Genomic DNA, 20,409 nt, shown 5'->3' on the forward strand with positions numbered 1-20,409 from the left:
GAGGGCCCTTCCCTCCTTCAGCTGGAAGGTGCTGTGATTTCCTGCCGGCAGGGCCAAGTAGACGTCTCCCTCTCTCACTGAACACAGCTTCCTTGCCACGTGATGCCTTTTAACTGCCAAGGCTTCCCACTGCCTGGAGGTAGTCTGAGCTACCGAGAGTCTGTACCAGAGACCGGTGCAGGCCGGGCGGGCACATGCCAGCGCCTTGTACTGGAGCAGGGTTTCTTCTAGCTGAGTCTCCCATTTCCCACCACTGAGATGATGTTATGGCCCGTTTATCCTGAAGAAACCCCTGGGAGACTTAGGGCCCCACAGCTGCCCTCGGGAACTCGAGACTGTCACCCCCACCCCACCCCACCCCAGTTCAACGCCCCAGGCGCTGTCTGTCAGCAATCCCAGTGGCCATGGCGGGCGGTCATCAGTGGTCCGCACGAATGGGGTGGCCAGGCTCCAATAAACCACTGACTCCAAGTGATCATGAGACAGAGGCCAGGGTGCCCTCGTCTGTTTCTTATTTGGCTCTAAAAGAATTTTTCTCTTAGAATAGGTATCATTGAGGCCTGTTATCTAATACATTTAAAAAGAGTGTCCTGGGTCTTGCCTGGCATTTGACTAAATAAGCTTTGGCACCTGCCTTGGTTATCAGTTCTGGCTCAGGAAGGCCGCGGGGTGAGCCTGATGGTTGGGATTCCAGCCGGGGTCTGACCCCTGGATGTGGCACCTGTCCCCGAATGGCCATGTGGTCAGGACGCCCTCAATGGTGTATATAGCCCCAGAGTCTCCGTCACCGGGGAACTGGCGTCAAGAGGCTCCGCTTGGGCTTGGTGAAGAGGACCCGGAGGAAAACGGGGCGGGGGGGAGGGGGGGAAGGGGAGAGTGTCACTAGCAGGGACAGACCAGGCTATGCGCAGGCAGCGCCCCTCATGGGGACTTACATGTGCAGCACCGGCCACTCACCCTCCGGAATCAGGGTCCCTATGCTCCGAGGAGCCTGGGTTCTGGCTGGCTGGTGAGAGCCTAGTTCTCAGTGGCTATACTCTCTTCTCTGAGCAGGGCCTCTCTTCCTCTCTCTCCCGGGAAGCCTTTGCAGTGCCAGCTCAGAGGCACGGAAACTGAAGGCACCGTGCACTTGGTAAAGAACCCCTCTTAGTACTTAGTGTCAGACATACAGACAGCGCTTTCGGAACTCAGGCATAGATGTTAAACAAAACAGCCAAGACACTCATTTTGGTCCGCGCCAGTGCTTCGTAATCACAGGACCAGTCCGGAGAGGGCCCAAGAGCGATGTGGCAACCATGACAACCACTCGCTGTGCTGAGAAGAAAGGGCTTCCCATTTACAGATGGTCTTTGAACCTCAGACTCAGGGCTGATGAGGTGAGACAAGTGGGATAATTTCTTTCTTTCTTTTTTTTTTTTTTTATCCTCATCTGAGGATATGTTTATTGATTTTCAGAGCGGGAGGAAGAGAGAGAGAGAAACATGGATCAGCTGCCTCCAGTAGGTGCCCTGACAGGGATCAGATCCTCAACCTTTCAGTGTATGGGACGATGCTCAAACCAGCCGCTGGCCAGGGTGAGACTTTCTTGTGACAGGAGAAGGCCAGGGTTCTGTCCAAGCGACTGTCCCTGAAGGAAAACAACCTGGACCAGCGAGTGTCTGGAGTGAGCGGGAGAGGGGGGAAGACAGACGTTTCTCCCGCGGGCTCCTCCTGTGATTCCCAGGAGAAACACCCACTCGGGCCTCATGCTCCCAACCTCCCACCCCCAGTTAGCTAGACGGGAAGTGAGTCGCTGTGGGAAAAGAGTGCTGGTGGCCTTGGTGAATTTCCAGACTGCAGCCGGGAGCACCCAGCGCCCACACAGCCAATGCTGAGGGAGGCTCTCCTGGAGCACAGACAAGCTGAAGCCGTGGGAGGGTGGCGAAGGCAGCCTGGAAGATCAAGCTGCCACACCTGCCTGGAGACAGAGGCCTAAGTAACTAGGTAATATTTACAGTGTGAATCCCACAGCCTGTTACAGAGATCAGCGTAACAGCTCCCCAGAGCCTCGGCGCCTGCAGCTCTAAATGCCCCCTCCTCCCTGTGAGGCGGGCAGAGGGGCTCCCTGGGATGGACAGGAAAGGAAGTGACAGAGGTTTTTGAGATGAACACTCCCATCCAAGCGGCTTATGGTAAGAGGGAAGATGGCTTCCCCAGGCCTAGGAGCCTTTCCGGGAAGTGACGTGGAATTCTACTCCAAACGCCCTGCCAGCCTTTTCCCACGGGAGCAGGCAGCCCGGTGAGATCCAATGCCCCACTCTGTCTCCTCTTGTGAAAGGAATCTCTTTACTCCTGGCCATGCGGCTTGTGTGGGTTAGTTCAGTCCATTTGTCCCTCCTTGCCTCCCTCCCTCCATACCTCCATTCATCCATCCTTCCTTCCATCAGTCCAATATTTACTGAGAAGCTAATAGTGAACACTCCACTCTCTCCAACAAAAAAAGACAAAAGACAGTCTCACCCCGCATGAGCTTAGGTGGTAATGGGAGAGCTAGATGTAAGGGGAAATCACACAGATGCACGGACGTGAGTGCTGAAAGAGAAAAGCACACAAGGGGCTGGGCCAGGGCCGCCAGGAAACCCCCCTGGGGATGGGACCCGGAGCTGAGCTATGGAGGCTGAGGGGGGCTGCTTAGGCACAGAGGCGGGCAGGGCCCTCCAGGCAGAAGAGACAGCTGGTGGACTGAAGGGTTGGGTGCTAAGGCAAGTCAAGGGCAAGCTGGGGCTGAGGAGGAAGACAGGGTGTGGAGGCCATATTGAGGACTGGATTTCACTGGAAAGGTTTTAGCAACTCCCAACAACCTGGCTGTGCACTTCCACTGGGAGGAGAGCACGGTCCCCGGTTCTGAAAGTGATTCTCCAGGGACCATGTCACATGCAGCAGGTTGTTCTGAAACATTCAAAGCAGCCACTGCTGACGTACAGACAAGAGAGTACAAGTAGCCCCCCCGCCCCGGTGTTGGCTCAGTGGACTGAGCATTGGCCCTTGGACTGAACGGTTTGATTCCAGTCAAGGGCACGGACACAATTGTGGGTTTGATCCCTGCAGATGTGTCTCTCTCACTGATGTTTCTCTGTGTGTATCTCTCACCCTCCCTTCCAATCTATTTAAAAATCAATGGAAAAAATATCCTCAAATGAGGACTCACAACAATAAAAAGCAAGTACAATTATTTGCAGAGTACTTACAATACCCCAGGCTCTGTCATATATGTTCCCTACACTGATTCCTTTAACGGGCCGCAAGCCAAGGAGGGAACTGTAATTATGATCTTCATTTACAGACAAGGAAATCAAGAGTCTGATATTAACTAGGGCAAAAAAAGATTTAAAAGTTAATGGTTGACTTGAGTCCAGATGTGCTTGACTACAAAATCTATATTCTTACCTAGTGTAGTATATTGTCTCATCATTAATTCACTCATTCACTCACTCATTTATTCATTCAACGAACAATGGCTGTTCACCTACCATGCCCTAGGCCAGTGGTCAGCAAACTCATTCGTCAACGGAGTCAAATATCAACAGTACAACGATTGGAATTGCTTTTGAGAGCCAAATTTTTTAAACTTAAACTTCTTCTAATGCCACTTCTTCAAAACAGACTCGCCCAGGCCGTGGTATTTTGTGGAAGAGCCACACTCAAGGGGCCAAGGAGCCGCATGTGGCTCGCGAGCAGCAGTTTGCCCACCACGGCCCTAGGCACTGTGTTAGGCTCTGCTGATTCATGGATACACAAGGTCATCAGCCTTGAAGATCCCATGGCCCAGACAGAGAGGGTGCACCGGCCCTCCCAGCGACTGAGCCTAGATAAGGCCTCAGTACCCCGTGCCCTGAGCACCCAACATCCGTGCCACAAGCACGCCACGCAAACAGACGGATTCCTTCTGAAGATACCCCGGGTCTTCAGGAAGACACCCTATTCCCACAGGCACAGGCAGCTGTGAAGCTCCTTTCTTCAGGGAAGGAGAAGCTGCTGTGCGAGCCACCTGCTGCCAGCCAGGACACAGAGGCCCCGCTGTGGATTGGCGGAACCTGGCAGGCCCTGAACTGAGCGGATGCTGCCTCTGCTCACAAGAGGATCTCGGCTCACATCACAGCTCTGTCACTTCCTGGCTGAAAGGCTCTGGACAACCGCTTGCTCTCTGAGTCCCGGTCCCCGCATCTATTCAGGAGAAACAATAACACTGCGTTCCTCTCTTGGCACCCCTCAGCCTTCCATCCAAACTGTGAGAAACCTCAGAGGCTCTCATCCAAAACCCATCCCTAAGGATCACTTCCACCTTCGCCAGGATCGCCGGCATCCAACACGGGCATCCTGCCAGGAATATTTCTATCAGATCCACCCCACGTCCTCTGCCAACTCTGCTCACACCCGGAGTGCGGGCTCACAGACCTGTTCAGATCACTCTGTAATTCTGCTCCGGACCCTCCCAAGGCCTCCCACTGCTGGAAGAATACAACCTCAGACCCTCAGCAAGGAAGGTCCCGCCCTTCACCCTCGCTTGCCCACGTCTCCGGGCTGCTTCCCATGGCCCAGGGCCTTTGCCAATGACCTCTCCCTCTGAGAACTTTGCAGGGCTGGCTCCCTGGTCCCTTTCCCACTGCCTCCCCACTCCTATCCCTCTTAGTACACCACCTGACGTTATCTCGCAACAACAGCAAGTTCTTTCATTGGCTGACGTGTGCATTTCTTTCTCGCCACTAAAATGTCTTCTTAAGATGAGGAACCCCTCTCCCTGGTTTCTAATACCTTACCAGATGCTCAACAAATATGTGATAAATGGAAAGTGAGTTCTGCCCTGGCCAGCCATCATCCAGGACACCAAAAGGCTGCTGGTTTAACTCCCGGTCAGGGCACAAACTAGGTTGTAGGTTCGATCCCCAGTCAGTCTCTCTGTCTATAAAAAATATATAAATAAATAAAAAATAAAAATAAAAATAAAATAAAATCAATAAACGTATCTTCAGGTGAGAATTAGAATATTAAAAAAAAAAAAGAAAAGGAAACTGAGTCCTGCCAGAGGCTGTCTGGGGAGTAAATGAAACACCAGCGCGAAGGAGGCTGGCACAGCACCAGGCACACACCCCTCCCACAGTCTTTAGCTGCAGGTGCTGCGGGCTCAGCCTGGAGTCGGGAACGGAGATGCCGGACGGATGAAAAGAAACTCATTGGCTACAAACAGGAAGCCGAAGCAGCTAATGCTCCATGAGGCGTCTGTGAAACATCAACTTCATGCCAACTCTCAAAGCACCTTCCTTTAGAAGGGGATATATGTAACACTTTCAACAATAAAGATCTTAAAAGGAAAAGTCTTCAATGGTTTAGAATGCACGTTCCCTAGAATCCTGTTCTTCATAAGGATTGTATCTCAAGGAATGAAACGATGTTCACAGTGACAAACACTGCTTAACTCAGAATAAACTGCTACGGGAGGCTTGCATAAAAATAAATAAAATGAGAAGAACGTAAAATTATAGTAATTCGCGGGATGTCCGAGCACGTACAAACGTTTGACGTCACATGGCATGACCTTCAAAACCGGGAGTGTGGACAGCCTTAAAACCAACCCTACTTTCTGCCTTCCTTCCCGATCACTCCTAAGGGGAACGGTAACAGCTAAATGGTCGTTATTTGTAAAAGGAGGAGGCATAAATCACTGCATTGGCTGTGCTACCATGAGTGTCCCTGTCCTTTTCCGTGTGAAAGTTTCTGCAAGGAGCGAGCCAACGCAGGGATGGGTTTTGGGCGGGCAGCGCCTCCCAAGGAGTTCAGTGCCCCTGTCAGAGCCTCTCTCAGTGAGGGAGAATAACGCTAGCTCATTAGCACCGTGAGTGGAAACGATCAAACCGAAAACAGAACAACATTAATATTTTCTCCCCAAACTGCAGACAACCTGGATTTCAGTGTCCACGTGTGGAGAAGCAATCGCGGATTTACATCTCGGTCATTTGGGTGGAGGGGTAATGCTCGCTCTCAGTGTGTGCCGATCGGGAGCAGGCCAGACCCTCAGCATTCTCACGCGGGGGTATGTGTCCTTACACTGCCGCTAACCACGACACGAACTGATAATGTGGCTACAAAAGGGATGCGGCCATGGACAGGAGCAAAGACCGTTTTCCAAAAAGCTCGGCACTGGCTTAGGAGAGCGGGGGGTCCACAGGCAGCCCAGGCCCCCGCCACTCCCTCTGCTTTCATTATGTCACTCGCTGCCACTTGGATTAACTCATCCAATCCATTTATCACATCAAGTGGTTTTGATCCCACTGTGCTCCGAACAGGCTTCATTAAATTAATAAACCATATGTTTCATGTTGTTGGGAGGAAAGCTATTTCTCTCTGTTCGCTGTTCCAAACGTCTTCACAATGGGCAGTGCTCGGCGCTCAATCACCCAATGCTCTTCCGTGTGCCCCGGGTGTGTTGCAGAATAACGGAAATGACAGCCCATTAAATCCTAAAGTCTGCCCACGTTATTTACGGACACAGGGCAGGCTGGCCAACTCCCCGGCCCTTAAACAAGCCCAAATACTGTTTCCATTACTGGAACGAAAGCTTTCGGCTTTTTTTGGGTGACATCCATTCGAAGTCCTTCTTCGGCAGGGATACAGTGCTAAGATGACTCTGCCCCCTTGTCTTTGTGTTTCACACGGCCCATGTGTCTCATTCTTGGCATCAAAAGGCTCGATTCCGTCTCCTCTATTCCAGTACATCCAATCACCCTGACAGAGGGCAGGGCGGGCGCGCAAGCACAGGCAGCACCCACAGGCGGCTCAGTGCACACGAGATGAACGTCGCAGTGGGGAATGGGGAGGTGGGTGCTGTGCTCGGCCTGCTGTGGCTCTGCTTACACCTCTGGTGGCAAAGAAGACCAGGTGCTAAGGTGAACTGCTGAGTTAACAGACTCACTAGTCCTAGGGTCTTGTAGTGGGATGGAAGAATAAAACCAATCCCTGGGCACTTTCACAGTCACAGCTACTATCATCTTCAAGAAAATGGTTACTTTAAAGCAAATCTAAAGCCATCCATTAGAGCAGGGGTCACTAAACTGTGGTTCCCAAGCCAAATCCAGCCTGTCACCTATTTTTTTGTAAGTTAATTGTGTGTGTGTGTGTGTGTGTGTGTGTATATATATATATATATATATATATATATATATATTCCAGAGAGTAAGGGAGAGGAAGAGAGAGAGATAGAAACATCAATGATGAGAGAGAATCATTCATCGGCTGCCTCCTGCATGTCCCCTACTGGGGATGGAGCCCACAACCCGGATATGTGCCCTTGACCAGAATTGAACCCGGGAACCTTCAGTTCACTGGTCCATGCTCTATCCACTGAACCAAATCAGCCAGGGCAACATTAAGTTTTTTATTTCTACATCCAGTCATTTTTATATACAGACAATGGCTGCCTTCATGCTATGGTGGCAGAACTAAGTAGTTGCAACAGAGACCACAGGACCCACTGTCCGGTACTCAGACAAAGTCGTTTATTGACCCTGGTCCTATGTGATTAGTTGATTTTTCTTTCTTCTGTGACAATAGCCCAATAAATGCATAGCGCCATGCTCAATATCATGGCTCTCCCAGACACTGAGAGCTTCCCAGTAATGACCAGATAGGGACTTTCAATCAGACAGGATCGGTTCCTTTTGAATTACCTGAAAATTACAGAATACCTTCCTTCTCTCCTTGAAATCTTTTTTTGGGCAGAAGATTGAAGAGAAGGAACTCTTGTCTGTGGATTTATTCCCTAAAGTCAACAATCTCAGTCCTCCCGCTGCCTGGCAATGCCAGCACCTGAGGGTAGTCCTCGGCCTGCGGTGCCCTGGACCCAAGTCTTCTGGGGCAGAGGAAGCAGAAATATTGGGGCACGTGGGCCATGGCTCCATGGCATGTGCACTGAATAGCAAAGAGGACATCATGAGTCATTAGGGCAGTGCAAATCAAACCTCAAAGAGATTCTACTCCCCCCCGCTGTAGTTTGGCAAAATGAAAGAGGTGGGTGATCTGGTGCGGATGTGGAGAAGTCAGAGCCTCCTACACTGCTCCCGGCAAAGGCAACGGGGGCAGCCATTCAGGACTCAGTTTGTCAGTTCTTCAAAACCGAAAGCACAGAGTGTGGCTCAGCAACTCTACTCCCGGGTTACACCCAGGAGAAAACTATGTCCTTACAAAACCTTAAACATGAATGCCCCTAACCGCACTGTTCATAATGGCCAAGAAATGGAAAAAACGCAAATGTCTATCAATTGATAAGTGGATAAAAACTGTGGCATATCTATACCATGGTAGAGTATTTAGTAGTAAAATGGAATGCAATTCTGATACGTGCATGAATATGGATGAACCTTGAAAATACGATGCTAAGTGAAATAGGCTGCAGAAGAAAAAGCCATACGTTGCATGATTCCATTTATATGAACCACCCAGAATAGCCGAGTCCAGAGAGACAGAGAGCGCAATCGTGGTTGGTTGGGGCTGGGGGACTTGAGGGGAGGCGGGGAAAAGGAGAGGGAGGAGGACAGGAGGGACAGCTGATGGGCACGGGGTATCTTTGTGCGGTGATGAAAATGCTCTGAAGGCAGATACAGAGTTGTGATGACTGGATGACTGTACAACTTTGTGAAAACACTAAAAACCAATGAAGTGTACACTTAAAAAGAATGAACTTTATGGTATGCGGATTAAATCTCAATAAAGCTGTTATTAAAAATATAAAACAAATAGACTATCAGCAATAAAAAGCAATAAGCTACGATACATGCATATACTCCCTGGATAAATCTTAAGCTCCTAACATCAAGGGAAAGATGAAGCACATCAGCTGTGGCTGGAAGAGACCACAGGAGGAAGAATTGGCTGCGTGTGGACATGACGATCTTTCTGGGGCGATAAAAATGGCTATAAACTATAAATTTGCTAAAAATTATTGGACTTGTTCAATTGCTGAATTTCATGGTATGTAGATTATGCCTTCAAAATAAAAGACACCCAGAAGCTGTAAAACAGGAACTTCATACACTGTTGTCATATACAATCCCTTTGGGGAACTGTCTGGCCATATGTAACCAGATCGGAACATGTATATGTACGCTGAGTGCAGCCTTTACTCTTGGGTGCGTACCCTGCAGAGATGTGTCCATACACTCATTACAAAACATGCTCAAGCATTTTCATAATCACCAAAGTGCAGGAATAATCCATACACCCATGTCTATTGGAAAAGATAAACAAGTCAGGTACAGTCACAGTATGTATTCAGCAATGAGAAAGGACACACTATCGCTGCATGGGACAACATAGATGACTCTCAAAACCAGAAGGGCACAAGGAGCAAGGCACAAAAAGGCTACCCGTATGGCTGTTTCCCTGGAACCGACCAGCAGGCGAGGCTAGCTCACGGCCATGGCTGCCCATGGGCACAGCCTGTGACCAGGAACAAGAGGCGCCAGTGCTTCTGGGAACTGGTGGTGTGAGCTTCTGGATCTGGGTGTTTGTGACTCAAGTGTATCCAGTTAGTGAAAACTCATCAGTGTGTTTTTCTATGTGTTAACACTGATACTCTGTTTAAAAAACATGTAGGGTCCTAGCCATTTTGGCTCAGTGGATAGAGTGTTGTCCTGCAGACCAAAGGGTCCCAGGTTTGATTCCAGTCAAGGGGGTGTACTGTGATTGCAGGCTCCTCACTGGCCTTGGTCCTGGGGTTCGTGCAGGAGGCAACCAATTGATGTGTTTCTCTTACATCGCTATTTCTCCCTGTCTTTCCCTCTTCCACTCTCTCTAAAAACCAATGGAAAGCTCTAACCAGTTTGGCTCAGTGGATAGAGCATCGGCCTGCGGACTGAAAGGTGAAGGGCATGTACTACACCTTATAGGAGGTGTGCAGGAGGCAGCTGATCGATGTTTCTTTCTCATCAATGTACCTAACACTCTATCCCTCTTCCTTCCTCTCTGTTAAAAATCATTAAAATATATTAAAAACATTAATTTTTTTTAAAAAAAGAAAAAAAAAACTGTTAAAAACACGGGGACATTAAAAAAAATCAATGGGAAATTATCATTGGGCGAGGATTAAAAAAGAAGATACAGGATTGAAACTACATCTCTTTCTGCTTCTCGAAATATCACAAACTTCTTCACACTCACACACCTTAGGAGTCAGCAATGGACACTGTGATAGTTGCCACAAACCTGCAGAATGAAGAACTGGCCGTTACACGGCAGGACGGGTCTAGGGCTCCACTCAAATTCAGAGAAAGTCATTGCAGCAGAGACTCTTGTCCGCTTCGACAATATAGTGCAAGGGGAAACCACTGCCTCCACTCCCTGGGCACGAAGGGCCATGCATTCTCTTTGCACGGCTGACAACATCGCATCCTCAGCCTGTTTCTAAGGAAGGGACTTTGCGACTGTCACATCCTTAGCAGCTCCCAGCTCCAGAGCTCCCTTGAGATAAATTCCTCACCCCCCACGTGTCCTCCACATTCACGTCTTACAAGACAGTCAGCCCCCACAAGCTATTTCCCAAGCCGGCTCCCTCGGGAGACCGCGCTGGAGTTCGGTGGTTTGCTTTTATTTTTAGCTGGGTGGAAAAAAAATGAGCCAGTGTGGTTTTCTACGGCAGCCCAGCTGCAGGTATTTTAAGGTTGGTGTGCTTCTTAGCCCTCCCATTGTTGCCAGCTGACAGATGATGCCCTTGGCAAGGTGTGAGCCCCGTATCACTGGAGTCTCCAGCGGTTCCTGACAGAATCTGGCCAGACCGGCTCCTCCTCACCATCCCCAGACAAACCAGACAGGAGGGCGAGGGTCTCACTCTTAAACATCCTCGCCTCTTCTTTCAGCTCCTTTGCAGCGACGTGCCTGCAAAATGGGCTTATTCTGACCATCAAAGTGCACGTCCATGCCATTATTTGTGGACAGAATCTCAGCCCCCCTGTTCCCACAGAGGCCGTGTGCCAGCAGACAGGCCCCGTTCTCTGGGGGTGGGGGCACCCCCATGTCAAACTTCCCCACGTAACTCCCTGCACTGAACTCCAGTGCCCAAAGACGATCCCAGCTCACCCTGCATCACCCAAGTTCACAGTTTTGAAGAAGGAGCGCACTGGCTTGAGAGAGATCATAGACACACCTGTTATTCCTCCCTCCCTCCAGGTGCTCGGGCTGTGACCGGCCTCACTCCGCTAAGCATTTCCTAAACTCTGAGCCACCATATGGCAAGTCACAGAGCTGGGAGGGGGGCGGGCTGCCAGGGTAGAGCCGGCTTTCTAGTTTCCTGGGAGAGAAACGCATGCTCATGTCACATTGAGGAAGTAGGAATGGAAAGGATTCGATGGCTGAAATTTATGAACTTAGGTTCATCAGACACGACACTAAACTGCAAAGTGCTGGTTTCAAAGGCCAGGTGGTTCCTGGAGGGGCAGAGCTGCCTGGCGCCCCGGCGCACGTTGGTAAGGACGCTGCAGACAGGGGTCCTAGGATAAGGTGACCAGACGTCCCGATTTTTAACACTTTGTCCCGCGTCCCATGGCGTTTTAAAAAACTCAATCCCGAGTGCAGTGGCGTTTTAAAAAAGTCCCGATTTTTTTAAAACGCCGCGGGACAAACTGTTAAAAATCGGGACAGTCTGGTCACTTTATCCTAGGAGCAGGCCCCAAGACAAACTCCTGACCCAGACAGGGAAACAGGTGAAGAGTAAGACACCCGAACCTGTTCTTCAGACACGAAAGGACTAGTGCCGATGTCGCAAGGTACAGAGTCCGAGAGGATAACTACTACATTCCTAGTCAAAGGGCAGTTTTGAACACATCCAGTTACCCGAAGCTATTCCCACACCTGCTTCTCCTAAGCAACGACCAGGTCCCTCCGGCAGAGAAGCACACTCTGAACACCAAGCGCCAGTTCTGGGCTGGCTTTGAACTCCTTTCCCTGTGAAGTAGTTCACAATCAGGAAGCTCCCCAGGGCGAGGGCGCTTTGCCCGCAGGTACCTTTAGAGGCCTCCGTCCCCAGCGGGTTATCGAGGAAGTCCATCAGGTCGTGGTTCCAGGCGTCGCGGACGGCGGACTTGGATACCACCCTGCCGTTCAGCCCCTGCTGTGGCCGGAAGTTATTTCTCAGGTACTCCACTGACTTGACGTGGTCCTGCTGCTCCGTGGTGAAGATGGAATAGAAAGCCTCGAGCTGCACAGAGAGCCAGGGAGGGGAGAACAAAAGAACACTGGTTAGAAAAGTAACGCGGTCCAAAGCCGGTGGGGGTGACAAGAGCACAATAATGATAGGATGTGCCCCAGGCCAAGCCTGACACACCCCGAGGGACACAGGCTTTGGCTGTCCGGCTGAGACTTCGGTCCCACCAAGTAACCAGGAAAAACCTTCATCGGAGGGTGTAGAGAACTCTTAGTCCATGTCTCAGAGTCCCAAGTTTTCTGCAGCCCTGGTCCCCTCCACGGCCTCCAATATTCCAATACTATGTTCCCATGGAATTATGGGAGCCAGATTGCTTGGGTGGGAATGCTAGCTCCATGGCTCCACCTCTGTGACGCTGAGAAAGAGGCTCAACTTTTCTGAGCCTCAAAATTTCCTCAATGAAGGGTGGTAATTACAGCAGCATCCACGTGACAGGGTTCAAGTCCACATTAAATGAGATCATCCATGTACAGTGCCAGGTTCCTGGCACACAGGCCTCAATAAATGCCAATGATCTAATTCGTCCTAAGCTTCTCCTTATATCCGGGGATCCAGGGCATCCGAGTCGCTAAGTCACAAAGATGCTATTATAAATGCATGGCTTGCCAGTTAAATGCTCCCTCCCACCCCCCACCCCCCAGGTCAGCAGTCACCAGGCGGGCCAGCACGGTCAGATGTTCAAGCTTTCTGCACCTCAAGTCTCCTCATCTGTAAAACAGACACTGTGCTAGTATCTATCTTACCAGGTGATGGGAAAGATTAAAATCGATGTTAATCACTTAGCCCCTGGAGAGCCCTCCTTCAAGATCTGAAGCTATCATCATTACTAACATTATTAAGGAACATTTCCCATAAGACTGCTGACCAAACTTTCATGGAAAAGCAAAAGCAAAAAAAACCACAAAACACACACACACACACACACACACACACACACACACACAAAACCACACTCGGAACTCCAGGACCCTATTTCTATGACAAAAAAGCCTCCCCACTGGCCCTCAGCATTCCACTCATGGAAGCAGGGCGCAGGAAGGGCAGGGGCTGGAGGCAGAGGTAAGTTCCCAACAGGCCACAGAGCTATTCTTGTCACCAAAGAAGTGGACCGGAGCCTAACATTGGCAGCCACCGAAAACACTAACTCCTCGATGTGGGGGAAGGAATGGGGTGAAGAAGAGAGAAATCGAACCAACTCTTCCTGCACCACCTGGCCCCTTGAATGCGGGAAGAAACGCTCTCTGCCAGAAAGCCAAGGTGTGATGGGCAGACAATGTCTCCGGGGCAGGCAGAGTGGCTGCCCTCGGCCTCGGGGCCAGGAGGTGGCTACCACCACTGCATAAACAAACAAGAGAATTACCACCTTGGTTTCCTTTCCGGATGGTCCTCCTGAAGCCTGGAACTAACCCCCGAGTTTCTCAAACAGCTTGCAGAAGCAGGCCGAGAATAGCCTGCTTCCTTCTGGAAACTCCCTCTCTTTGCATCAGAAAGTAATGAATACGTAAGTGCAGTGCGAAGTGATTTTAGCCAAGAATCATTCAAGTATATGGGTTCACCTATCATGCCACCTTCCCTCCAATTCTGCAAATGTGAAGTGATAATAAACCGTGAAACCTCTCTGCTTTTTCATCAAAGTAATAGAACCAGACGGGCTCTCAACCAGCCTCAACGTAAAAGCAGCACATTATTCTCCAGTTACTCCAATTCTCTGCTGTTCGCACGGCATCTCCTCTAACTCCCGGCATTCCCAGGCAGAATGTGCCTCCCCTCCCCCACCCTTCCTTCAGATGTTTCTTCTGTGTTTATCGGGAAGGGAGAGAGGCAATCAGAAATCACATGGTTCACTCTGTCCAAATGTGACCCCCTCGGATGCAAGATGATGGGAGATGCTGGAAAGAAAATCTCCAGGCACGGCACACCCACATCGGGACGACCAAAATCCGGGCTGAATGCGCCCCAAAAGGTTTCAGATTTTTTTTACTACTGGGGATGTGCCAGCAACCAAGGTTCATGCCCTTGACCGGAATCGAACCTGGGACCCTTGAGTCCACAGGCCAACGCTCTATCTACTGAGCAACACCAGTTTCGGCAGTTTCAGATTTTCTTAGAGAAAATAGCTCCTTAAAATTACATGAAGGGAATTAAATATTCTTTTGGAGACAGTCTAGGGAAAGACTAACCAAAATGATTAAAGGGACGGAGAGTAAGTCCCGTGTCAAAGGTCAGAGGAAGTGGGATAGTGTAGCCTGCAGAATTGGGAACAAGGAGGAGTTTGATTAAAGGCCCTTGTACGTGGAAGATGCTGGCTAGCTCTTCTCCGTGGCCAGCGAAGGCAGAATAAGAGGAAATTGGTTTAAATTACAGCCTTAGAGATGGGCGTTGAATAGAGAGGAAGGAATTCCTTAACTTTCAGAGTGATTTTCAAAGAAAATAGACTGGGCGGCCATACATAGCACATTAGACCGGAAATTTTCTGGAAAAGACAGCCATCTGTGCCGAAATAGTGTAACCGCCGAGATGCCAGGACAGGATGGCCTGCGAGAGGTCTCAGCAATTCGACCTGAGGTTTGTCTCTTCTCTAGAATAGTTGCTTCTTTCACAAGACAGCATTTAGTTCTCCTAAAAAGTTTATTTCTGAGGCCTCAGGAGAGAATGAGTCATAGAGCTACGAAACCAGGCAGGTTCTGAACTTAACACAAAAATGCTTTTGCTTCAATTGCCTCTCACGGCTTAATGGCATGCTACGGCTTAAAAGCTCGGCCACTTCCTTGCCATTAACTCAACTTGCCCTAAGATTTCGAAGGCAGGATGGGATGGTTCTCGCAGAGTGAACCAGTGACCCGAACGGTATTATATTGTCAACTGGATCACACCTTCGCTCGACAGCCACACAAAAGACTGAGCAGACTCAGCCACAGTCCTCCGGTGGGCTGGCAGCACTCAGGAACACCCTGTCATCCCTGTACATTGAGTGAAATTGCAGTGGTCTCTCCCTGGTAACCGGCACTCCTGAGTAGGGACTGGAAAACCGCCCCTGGTCCCCGGGTTGGCGAGGGGAGCCCACATTTTCCACTCTGGCAGGGAAGCAGCAATCCTCTGGGCCAGAAACCTGCCGAAACAGTGCCTCCCCCTGACCAGCAGTTTCCCTTCCTGAGGTTTCAGTTACTTGTGGTCAACTGCAGTCTGAAAACCCTAAATAACAAACCCCAGAAGTAAACTATTTGTGAGCTGTGACTTGTGTATATTCTGAGTTGTGGGATGACATCATGGGGTACCCTGCTGTCCTGCCCGGGGCACGAGGCATCCCTTTGCCCGCGTCTCCACGCTGTCCACGGTAGCTGCCTGTGGGTCACGTAGTAGTGTCTCAGTTATCAGGCCACCTGTCAGGGCACTGCAGCGCGCGTGTTCACGTCGTCCTTACTTTATTGAATAATGGCCCCAAGCACAGGAGGAGCGATGCTGGCAACTCAGACAGGCCAAAGAGAGGCTGTAATGTGCATCCTTTATGTGAAAGGTATGCATAGATAGGAAAAAAACATAGTGTACGTAGGGTTTGGTGTTATCCGCGGCCTTAGGCACCCACCGGGGTCTTGGAGCATACATACTCCTGCAGGTAAGGGGTGACTGCTGTATGTCACAGTGACTACACAGATGCTTCAGGTTTTCCCTGGTCCGTATGACCCCTAGAAACACACTCACTTACTAAAGGTGGAAGTGACCACCACCTGGGCCTCAGGTTTTGATTCCCAGGGATGCCATCTACAGAGACTGTAACGAGAGGGTGCCGAATGGGGGTGTGCAACACAGCAGCCCCGCACAAGGCGGGGGCCATACCGCAAACTATACAAAGCCGTGTATAGTCTAGACCCGGTCAGCAGCCACCCGATGGTCCTTGGAACTTGCACAGGAGATCATATTACCCAATCAGTGCTTCTCAACCACCTCCCATTCTCACTGTGAGGCCCTAAGGATCTGGCCTGTGCCTAATCTCCAACCGCAAAACTCCTATCATGCTGCCTGGGTTTGAAACCCTGTTTGCTAATGGGTGACCTTGGCCCAAGTATAGTGTTTCTGAGCTTCAGTTCTCTTACCTGGATAACGGAGACAACATCATGACCTACCTGGTGGTTTTTGGCACAATTCTGGGCTCACAGTAGATACCAAATAATTATTATCATCGCCATGATTACTATTATTACCGCTTTATGGGAATGTGGTCATCATGACTGTACTCTAAGCTCCCAACAACCTAGTGCCACCTGCTTCTCCCTTCTCTTCCTCTTTATAAGGTATGTCCGTCACACCCATTACGTGCCATGTACTAGTATTTGGTTATGCACTTTACAAATGCTATTTTGGTTCTTAACTTATTTTTAGTTTAAATAACATTAAAGTGACGTTATTAACAACATTATGACATCATTAACACTGGCATCTTATACTTGTGGAGCATTTATTACGAGCAAGACATTGTGCTAGCCGAAACCGGTTTGGCTCAGTGGTAGAGCGTCGGTCTGCGGACTGAAAGGTCCCAGCTTCGATTCCGGTCAAGGGCATGTACCTTGGTTGCGGGCACATTCCCAATAGGGGGTGTGCAAGAGGCAGCTGATCGATGTTTCTCATCAACGTTTCTAGCTCTCTCTATATCTCTCCCTTCCTCTCTGTAAAAAATCAATAAAATATATTTTAAAAAAAAAGACATTGTGCTAGGTGGGTCATGTGCTTTCTCTTCTTTACTCCTCACAGAAATCCCACCCATGGTCGGGGGTACCATGGTATCATTATGATTCTTGACTGGTGAGGACACTGGGCTTAGAGACATTAAATCACCTGCCCAAGGGCACCCAGGAACCAAGGGGTGACTCTTTTTTCATGCTCTCAGCGGCTTAATGCCAAACACATTTTGCATTTGATCCAGAACATGCATTCCTCATGGGGTCACACTGTGGGGGAAGCTGAGGTGGTGATCAGAGACCCTCCCCCAACAACTCCCCTTAGTGAATCCCCAAATACTGCTTCCGCAGGACCCTGACTGCACTCGGGGCGCTGTGGGGAGACCAGCCTCCGGCCAGGCCAGCAGAGGAGGCCGGCCGTGGGGCCAGGATGGGGGCACCAGGTGAAGATGCTGCCCCCTCACCAAGCCTGCGTTTTCCTCACTCACTCTCTGCCAGGCACGGCGAACAAACACACTTGAGTTTATCTTTACTGTAGCTAATAAAGCCTATATCATGGAGCAGAGCCAAATGAAAGTTTTTATTTCTGTGACATTAGATGGACTTTTTAACTTTGGAAGTGACCATGTAAAACATCTCTTCCCTTTATCCCTGCTCGGGGAGCTGTAATTGCATTTTAACTGGTGCTGCTTCGAGAACAATTTTAACCTTGAATTGCAAATGTCTTAGCTGGAAGTGTATATAAATCATTTCGGCTTCGTTTTTATTATAAAAATATTACAGAGAATAATTAGTTTTTAATCTGTGGGTCCGAATGAAAGGAAAGCTGAAATGTATTCACGCCGCCAGAGCGCTGGTCCACGGGACGTGGGAGGGACCATGTGGCTGAAGGGGGACGTGAGGGGAGATCAGAGTGGCATTCTGAGCCGTGGGGAGGCGATGCGCACAGTATTTTACGGAACGGGTAGGTGATGCCAGCATCCACTATAAGCAGAAGGACCCCCAGGACATGCAGAGGACCTGAAATGTCACGCCTAGGGTCACGGAAACGTTTCTCACCGCGCACTGAGAGGTGACAGGGGAGGTGCTGTTTCGATGGCATGTTCCTAAACACGTCATGATGGAGTATTAAATTCTCAATAGCCTGGAGCACCCAAAGGTTTCCTTACTGAAACATGGCTGTAAAACAGAATCCAAGAATAGCCAGCTAACCATGGGACCTTCCCCACCCCCACAGGACCCCATAGCTACAGACAGCTTTTCATGAAGGCGATCACAGAAATCCTTGCAGGCAGAAAGGACTGAACCACAATGAACAAAGAAAGCGATGTGCTGAGGATTAATAGCGACACCTTCCCCCACTATCTAAAGTAGGGGTGTAAAGGAACCTCGTGCACCCGCACTGCCCCTCATGGAGTGCTGGGACAGAAGAGTTCTGAAGGAGGCCATTCATTTGTGATTTTAGCCTTGAGATAAACGTTAGAGCCTCACAGCCAGTAGCCACACGTGGCTATTCCACCAGGAACGGGGCTAGCCCCGCATGATGCAATAATAATAATAACTGTGGAAAATTGGGCTAAATAAAATAGAGTAAGATGAATTTCACCTGTTTCTCTTTACATTTTTATGGTGGCTACTAGAAAATTTTGATTGATGTACATGGTTTTTGTTTTATATATAACAACAGTGCTGCCCTAGAGCCTTGGTGAGCAGGTAGGAACAGCAGCGAGCCCCGCCCGGTGTCTCCCAAGCATCTCCTGCGGTGCCAGGCCGGGCCCAGCGCTCCACACACACTCCACCAGGGAAGCTGTGGGATGACTCCATCACGGGTGTTATTACCACTCCCCTTTCACCGGCGGAAACCGAGGCACAGTCTGAGGACTAGCGCAGGAGTGGAACCCCATGCAGTTTGCCTCCAAATGGTAAAAGGTGTGCATTCAAAAGAACACCATTTACCATTGTTTATGAAAGAGACAACACTGATTGAAAAAAAAAAAGTCATGCAAATAAACCTTCCCTATCCACTCCAACTTATTCTTAGGGGGGAAACATCAAGCATACAAAAATAAACAAGCTTGCCCGACTGGCTTGCCTCAGTGATTTGAGCATCGTTTTTTCGTTTTTTTTTTTTTGTTTTTTAAATATATATTTTTTAAATTGATTTTTCACAGAGAGGAAGAGAGAGGGATAGAGAGTTAGAAACATTGATGAGAGAGAATCATCAATCAGCTGCCTCTTGCACACCCGCTACTGGGGATGTGCCTGCAACCAAGGTACATGCCCCTGACTGGAATCGAACCCGGGACCTTTCAGTCCGCAGGCCGACGCTCTATCCACTGAGCCAAAACCGGTCCTGGCTGAGCATCGTTTTATGAACCAGGAGGTCATGGTTCCATTGCCGATCCGGGCACATGCCTGGGTTGTGGGCTCAATCCTTGGTGTGGGGTGTACAGGAGGCAGCTGCTCAATGATTCTCTCTCATCATTGATGTTTCTAACTTTCTCCCTCTCCTTTCCTCTCTGAGATTAATAAAAATATATTTTAAAAAACACACAACAAAAGTAAACAAACAGGACATATTTAGATATCTGCTGCCTTTCTGATAGTGTCCCCAAAAAGCACTGAGATAAAATGCGTGCTCAGGAAAATGACAGGCGGCATCATATATGGAACTACAGGAAGCAGACAGTCCTGGAAAGGGAAGGCCGGGATGGTCTCAGCATGTGAGAGTCACTGTCCTAGAATAAAGCACATTGGCACACGTCCTCTGCCCGGTCAGGACACATCTGGCACCTTCCCAATGTCTGACCTTTGACACCAGGACTGAATGCCACCACAGTGTCTGGGTGACTAAGCCCTGGCACGGTTTCTGCCTGGCATTAACGGTAGACCTTTAATGGAGCCACACAAGTTACCCTGAGTGCTGGCCACTGAAGCCCGCGTGTCATTTCATCGGCAACACCATGTTCCGTTCTAGGCTGTCACACAAGGCAGAGTCAGGGGTCACTGGCTCCGAGCCTGGTGTGAAGGTCCAAGTAGACTCACAAAGGAGCAAAAAAAAAAAAAGAAAAAGAAAAAAGAAAAAGTAGTTGCTCCTATTTACTCTGGAAAATTTCAAAGAAACCCACAGCCAACAGTCTGCGCCAACCACAATACTTCATGCTGAACGTGCTCTCATTTTTGCTGCTTCAGGCACGCACTGGGTGAGAGAGGAGAGCAGACAGCGAGAAGGATGAAGGATTGGGGACGTCCCCTCTCCGACAGACGCAGACATGGAATTGTCTGCTTGGCTCCTCCGAACTGGCCAGCTGCCCTTCCGAAATGAACATGTTGTGCTAACTTCAGAAAGAATGTTGGCAGGGCCGGGAGGGCTGCGTGCTACCACTGGGCCCGCGAGTGCCTTCCTTCCCAGGGCAGACACGCTGTGACCTCATGCAGCGGGCCGGCGGGGCCCAGCATGGCCACAGAGAAACGAGCCACTCCTCCCCTGGGAGACAGACAGGGATCTGC

At 49.7% G+C, this 20,409-nt stretch overlaps 1 protein-coding gene across 4 annotated transcripts in view; it reads right to left on the bottom strand.

Moving 5' to 3' along the window:
• Nucleotides 1–20,409, bottom strand: part of PTPRG (protein tyrosine phosphatase receptor type G) — a 640,445-nt gene that overhangs the window by 94,925 nt on the left and 525,111 nt on the right. For all 4 annotated transcript variants that reach the window (XM_084902696.1, XM_084902695.1, XM_084902698.1 and 1 more), the window contains exon 8: nucleotides 12,028–12,220. In XM_084902696.1, the coding sequence (XP_084758822.1) occupies nucleotides 12,028–12,220 (193 nt within the window). The remainder of the gene's footprint in view (nucleotides 1–12,027; nucleotides 12,221–20,409) is intronic.

This window comes from Pipistrellus hanaki, assembly GCF_964339955.1.
Source record: "Pipistrellus hanaki genome assembly, chromosome: 13".
In the NCBI taxonomy this organism is placed as follows: Eukaryota; Metazoa; Chordata; class Mammalia; order Chiroptera; family Vespertilionidae; genus Pipistrellus; species Pipistrellus hanaki.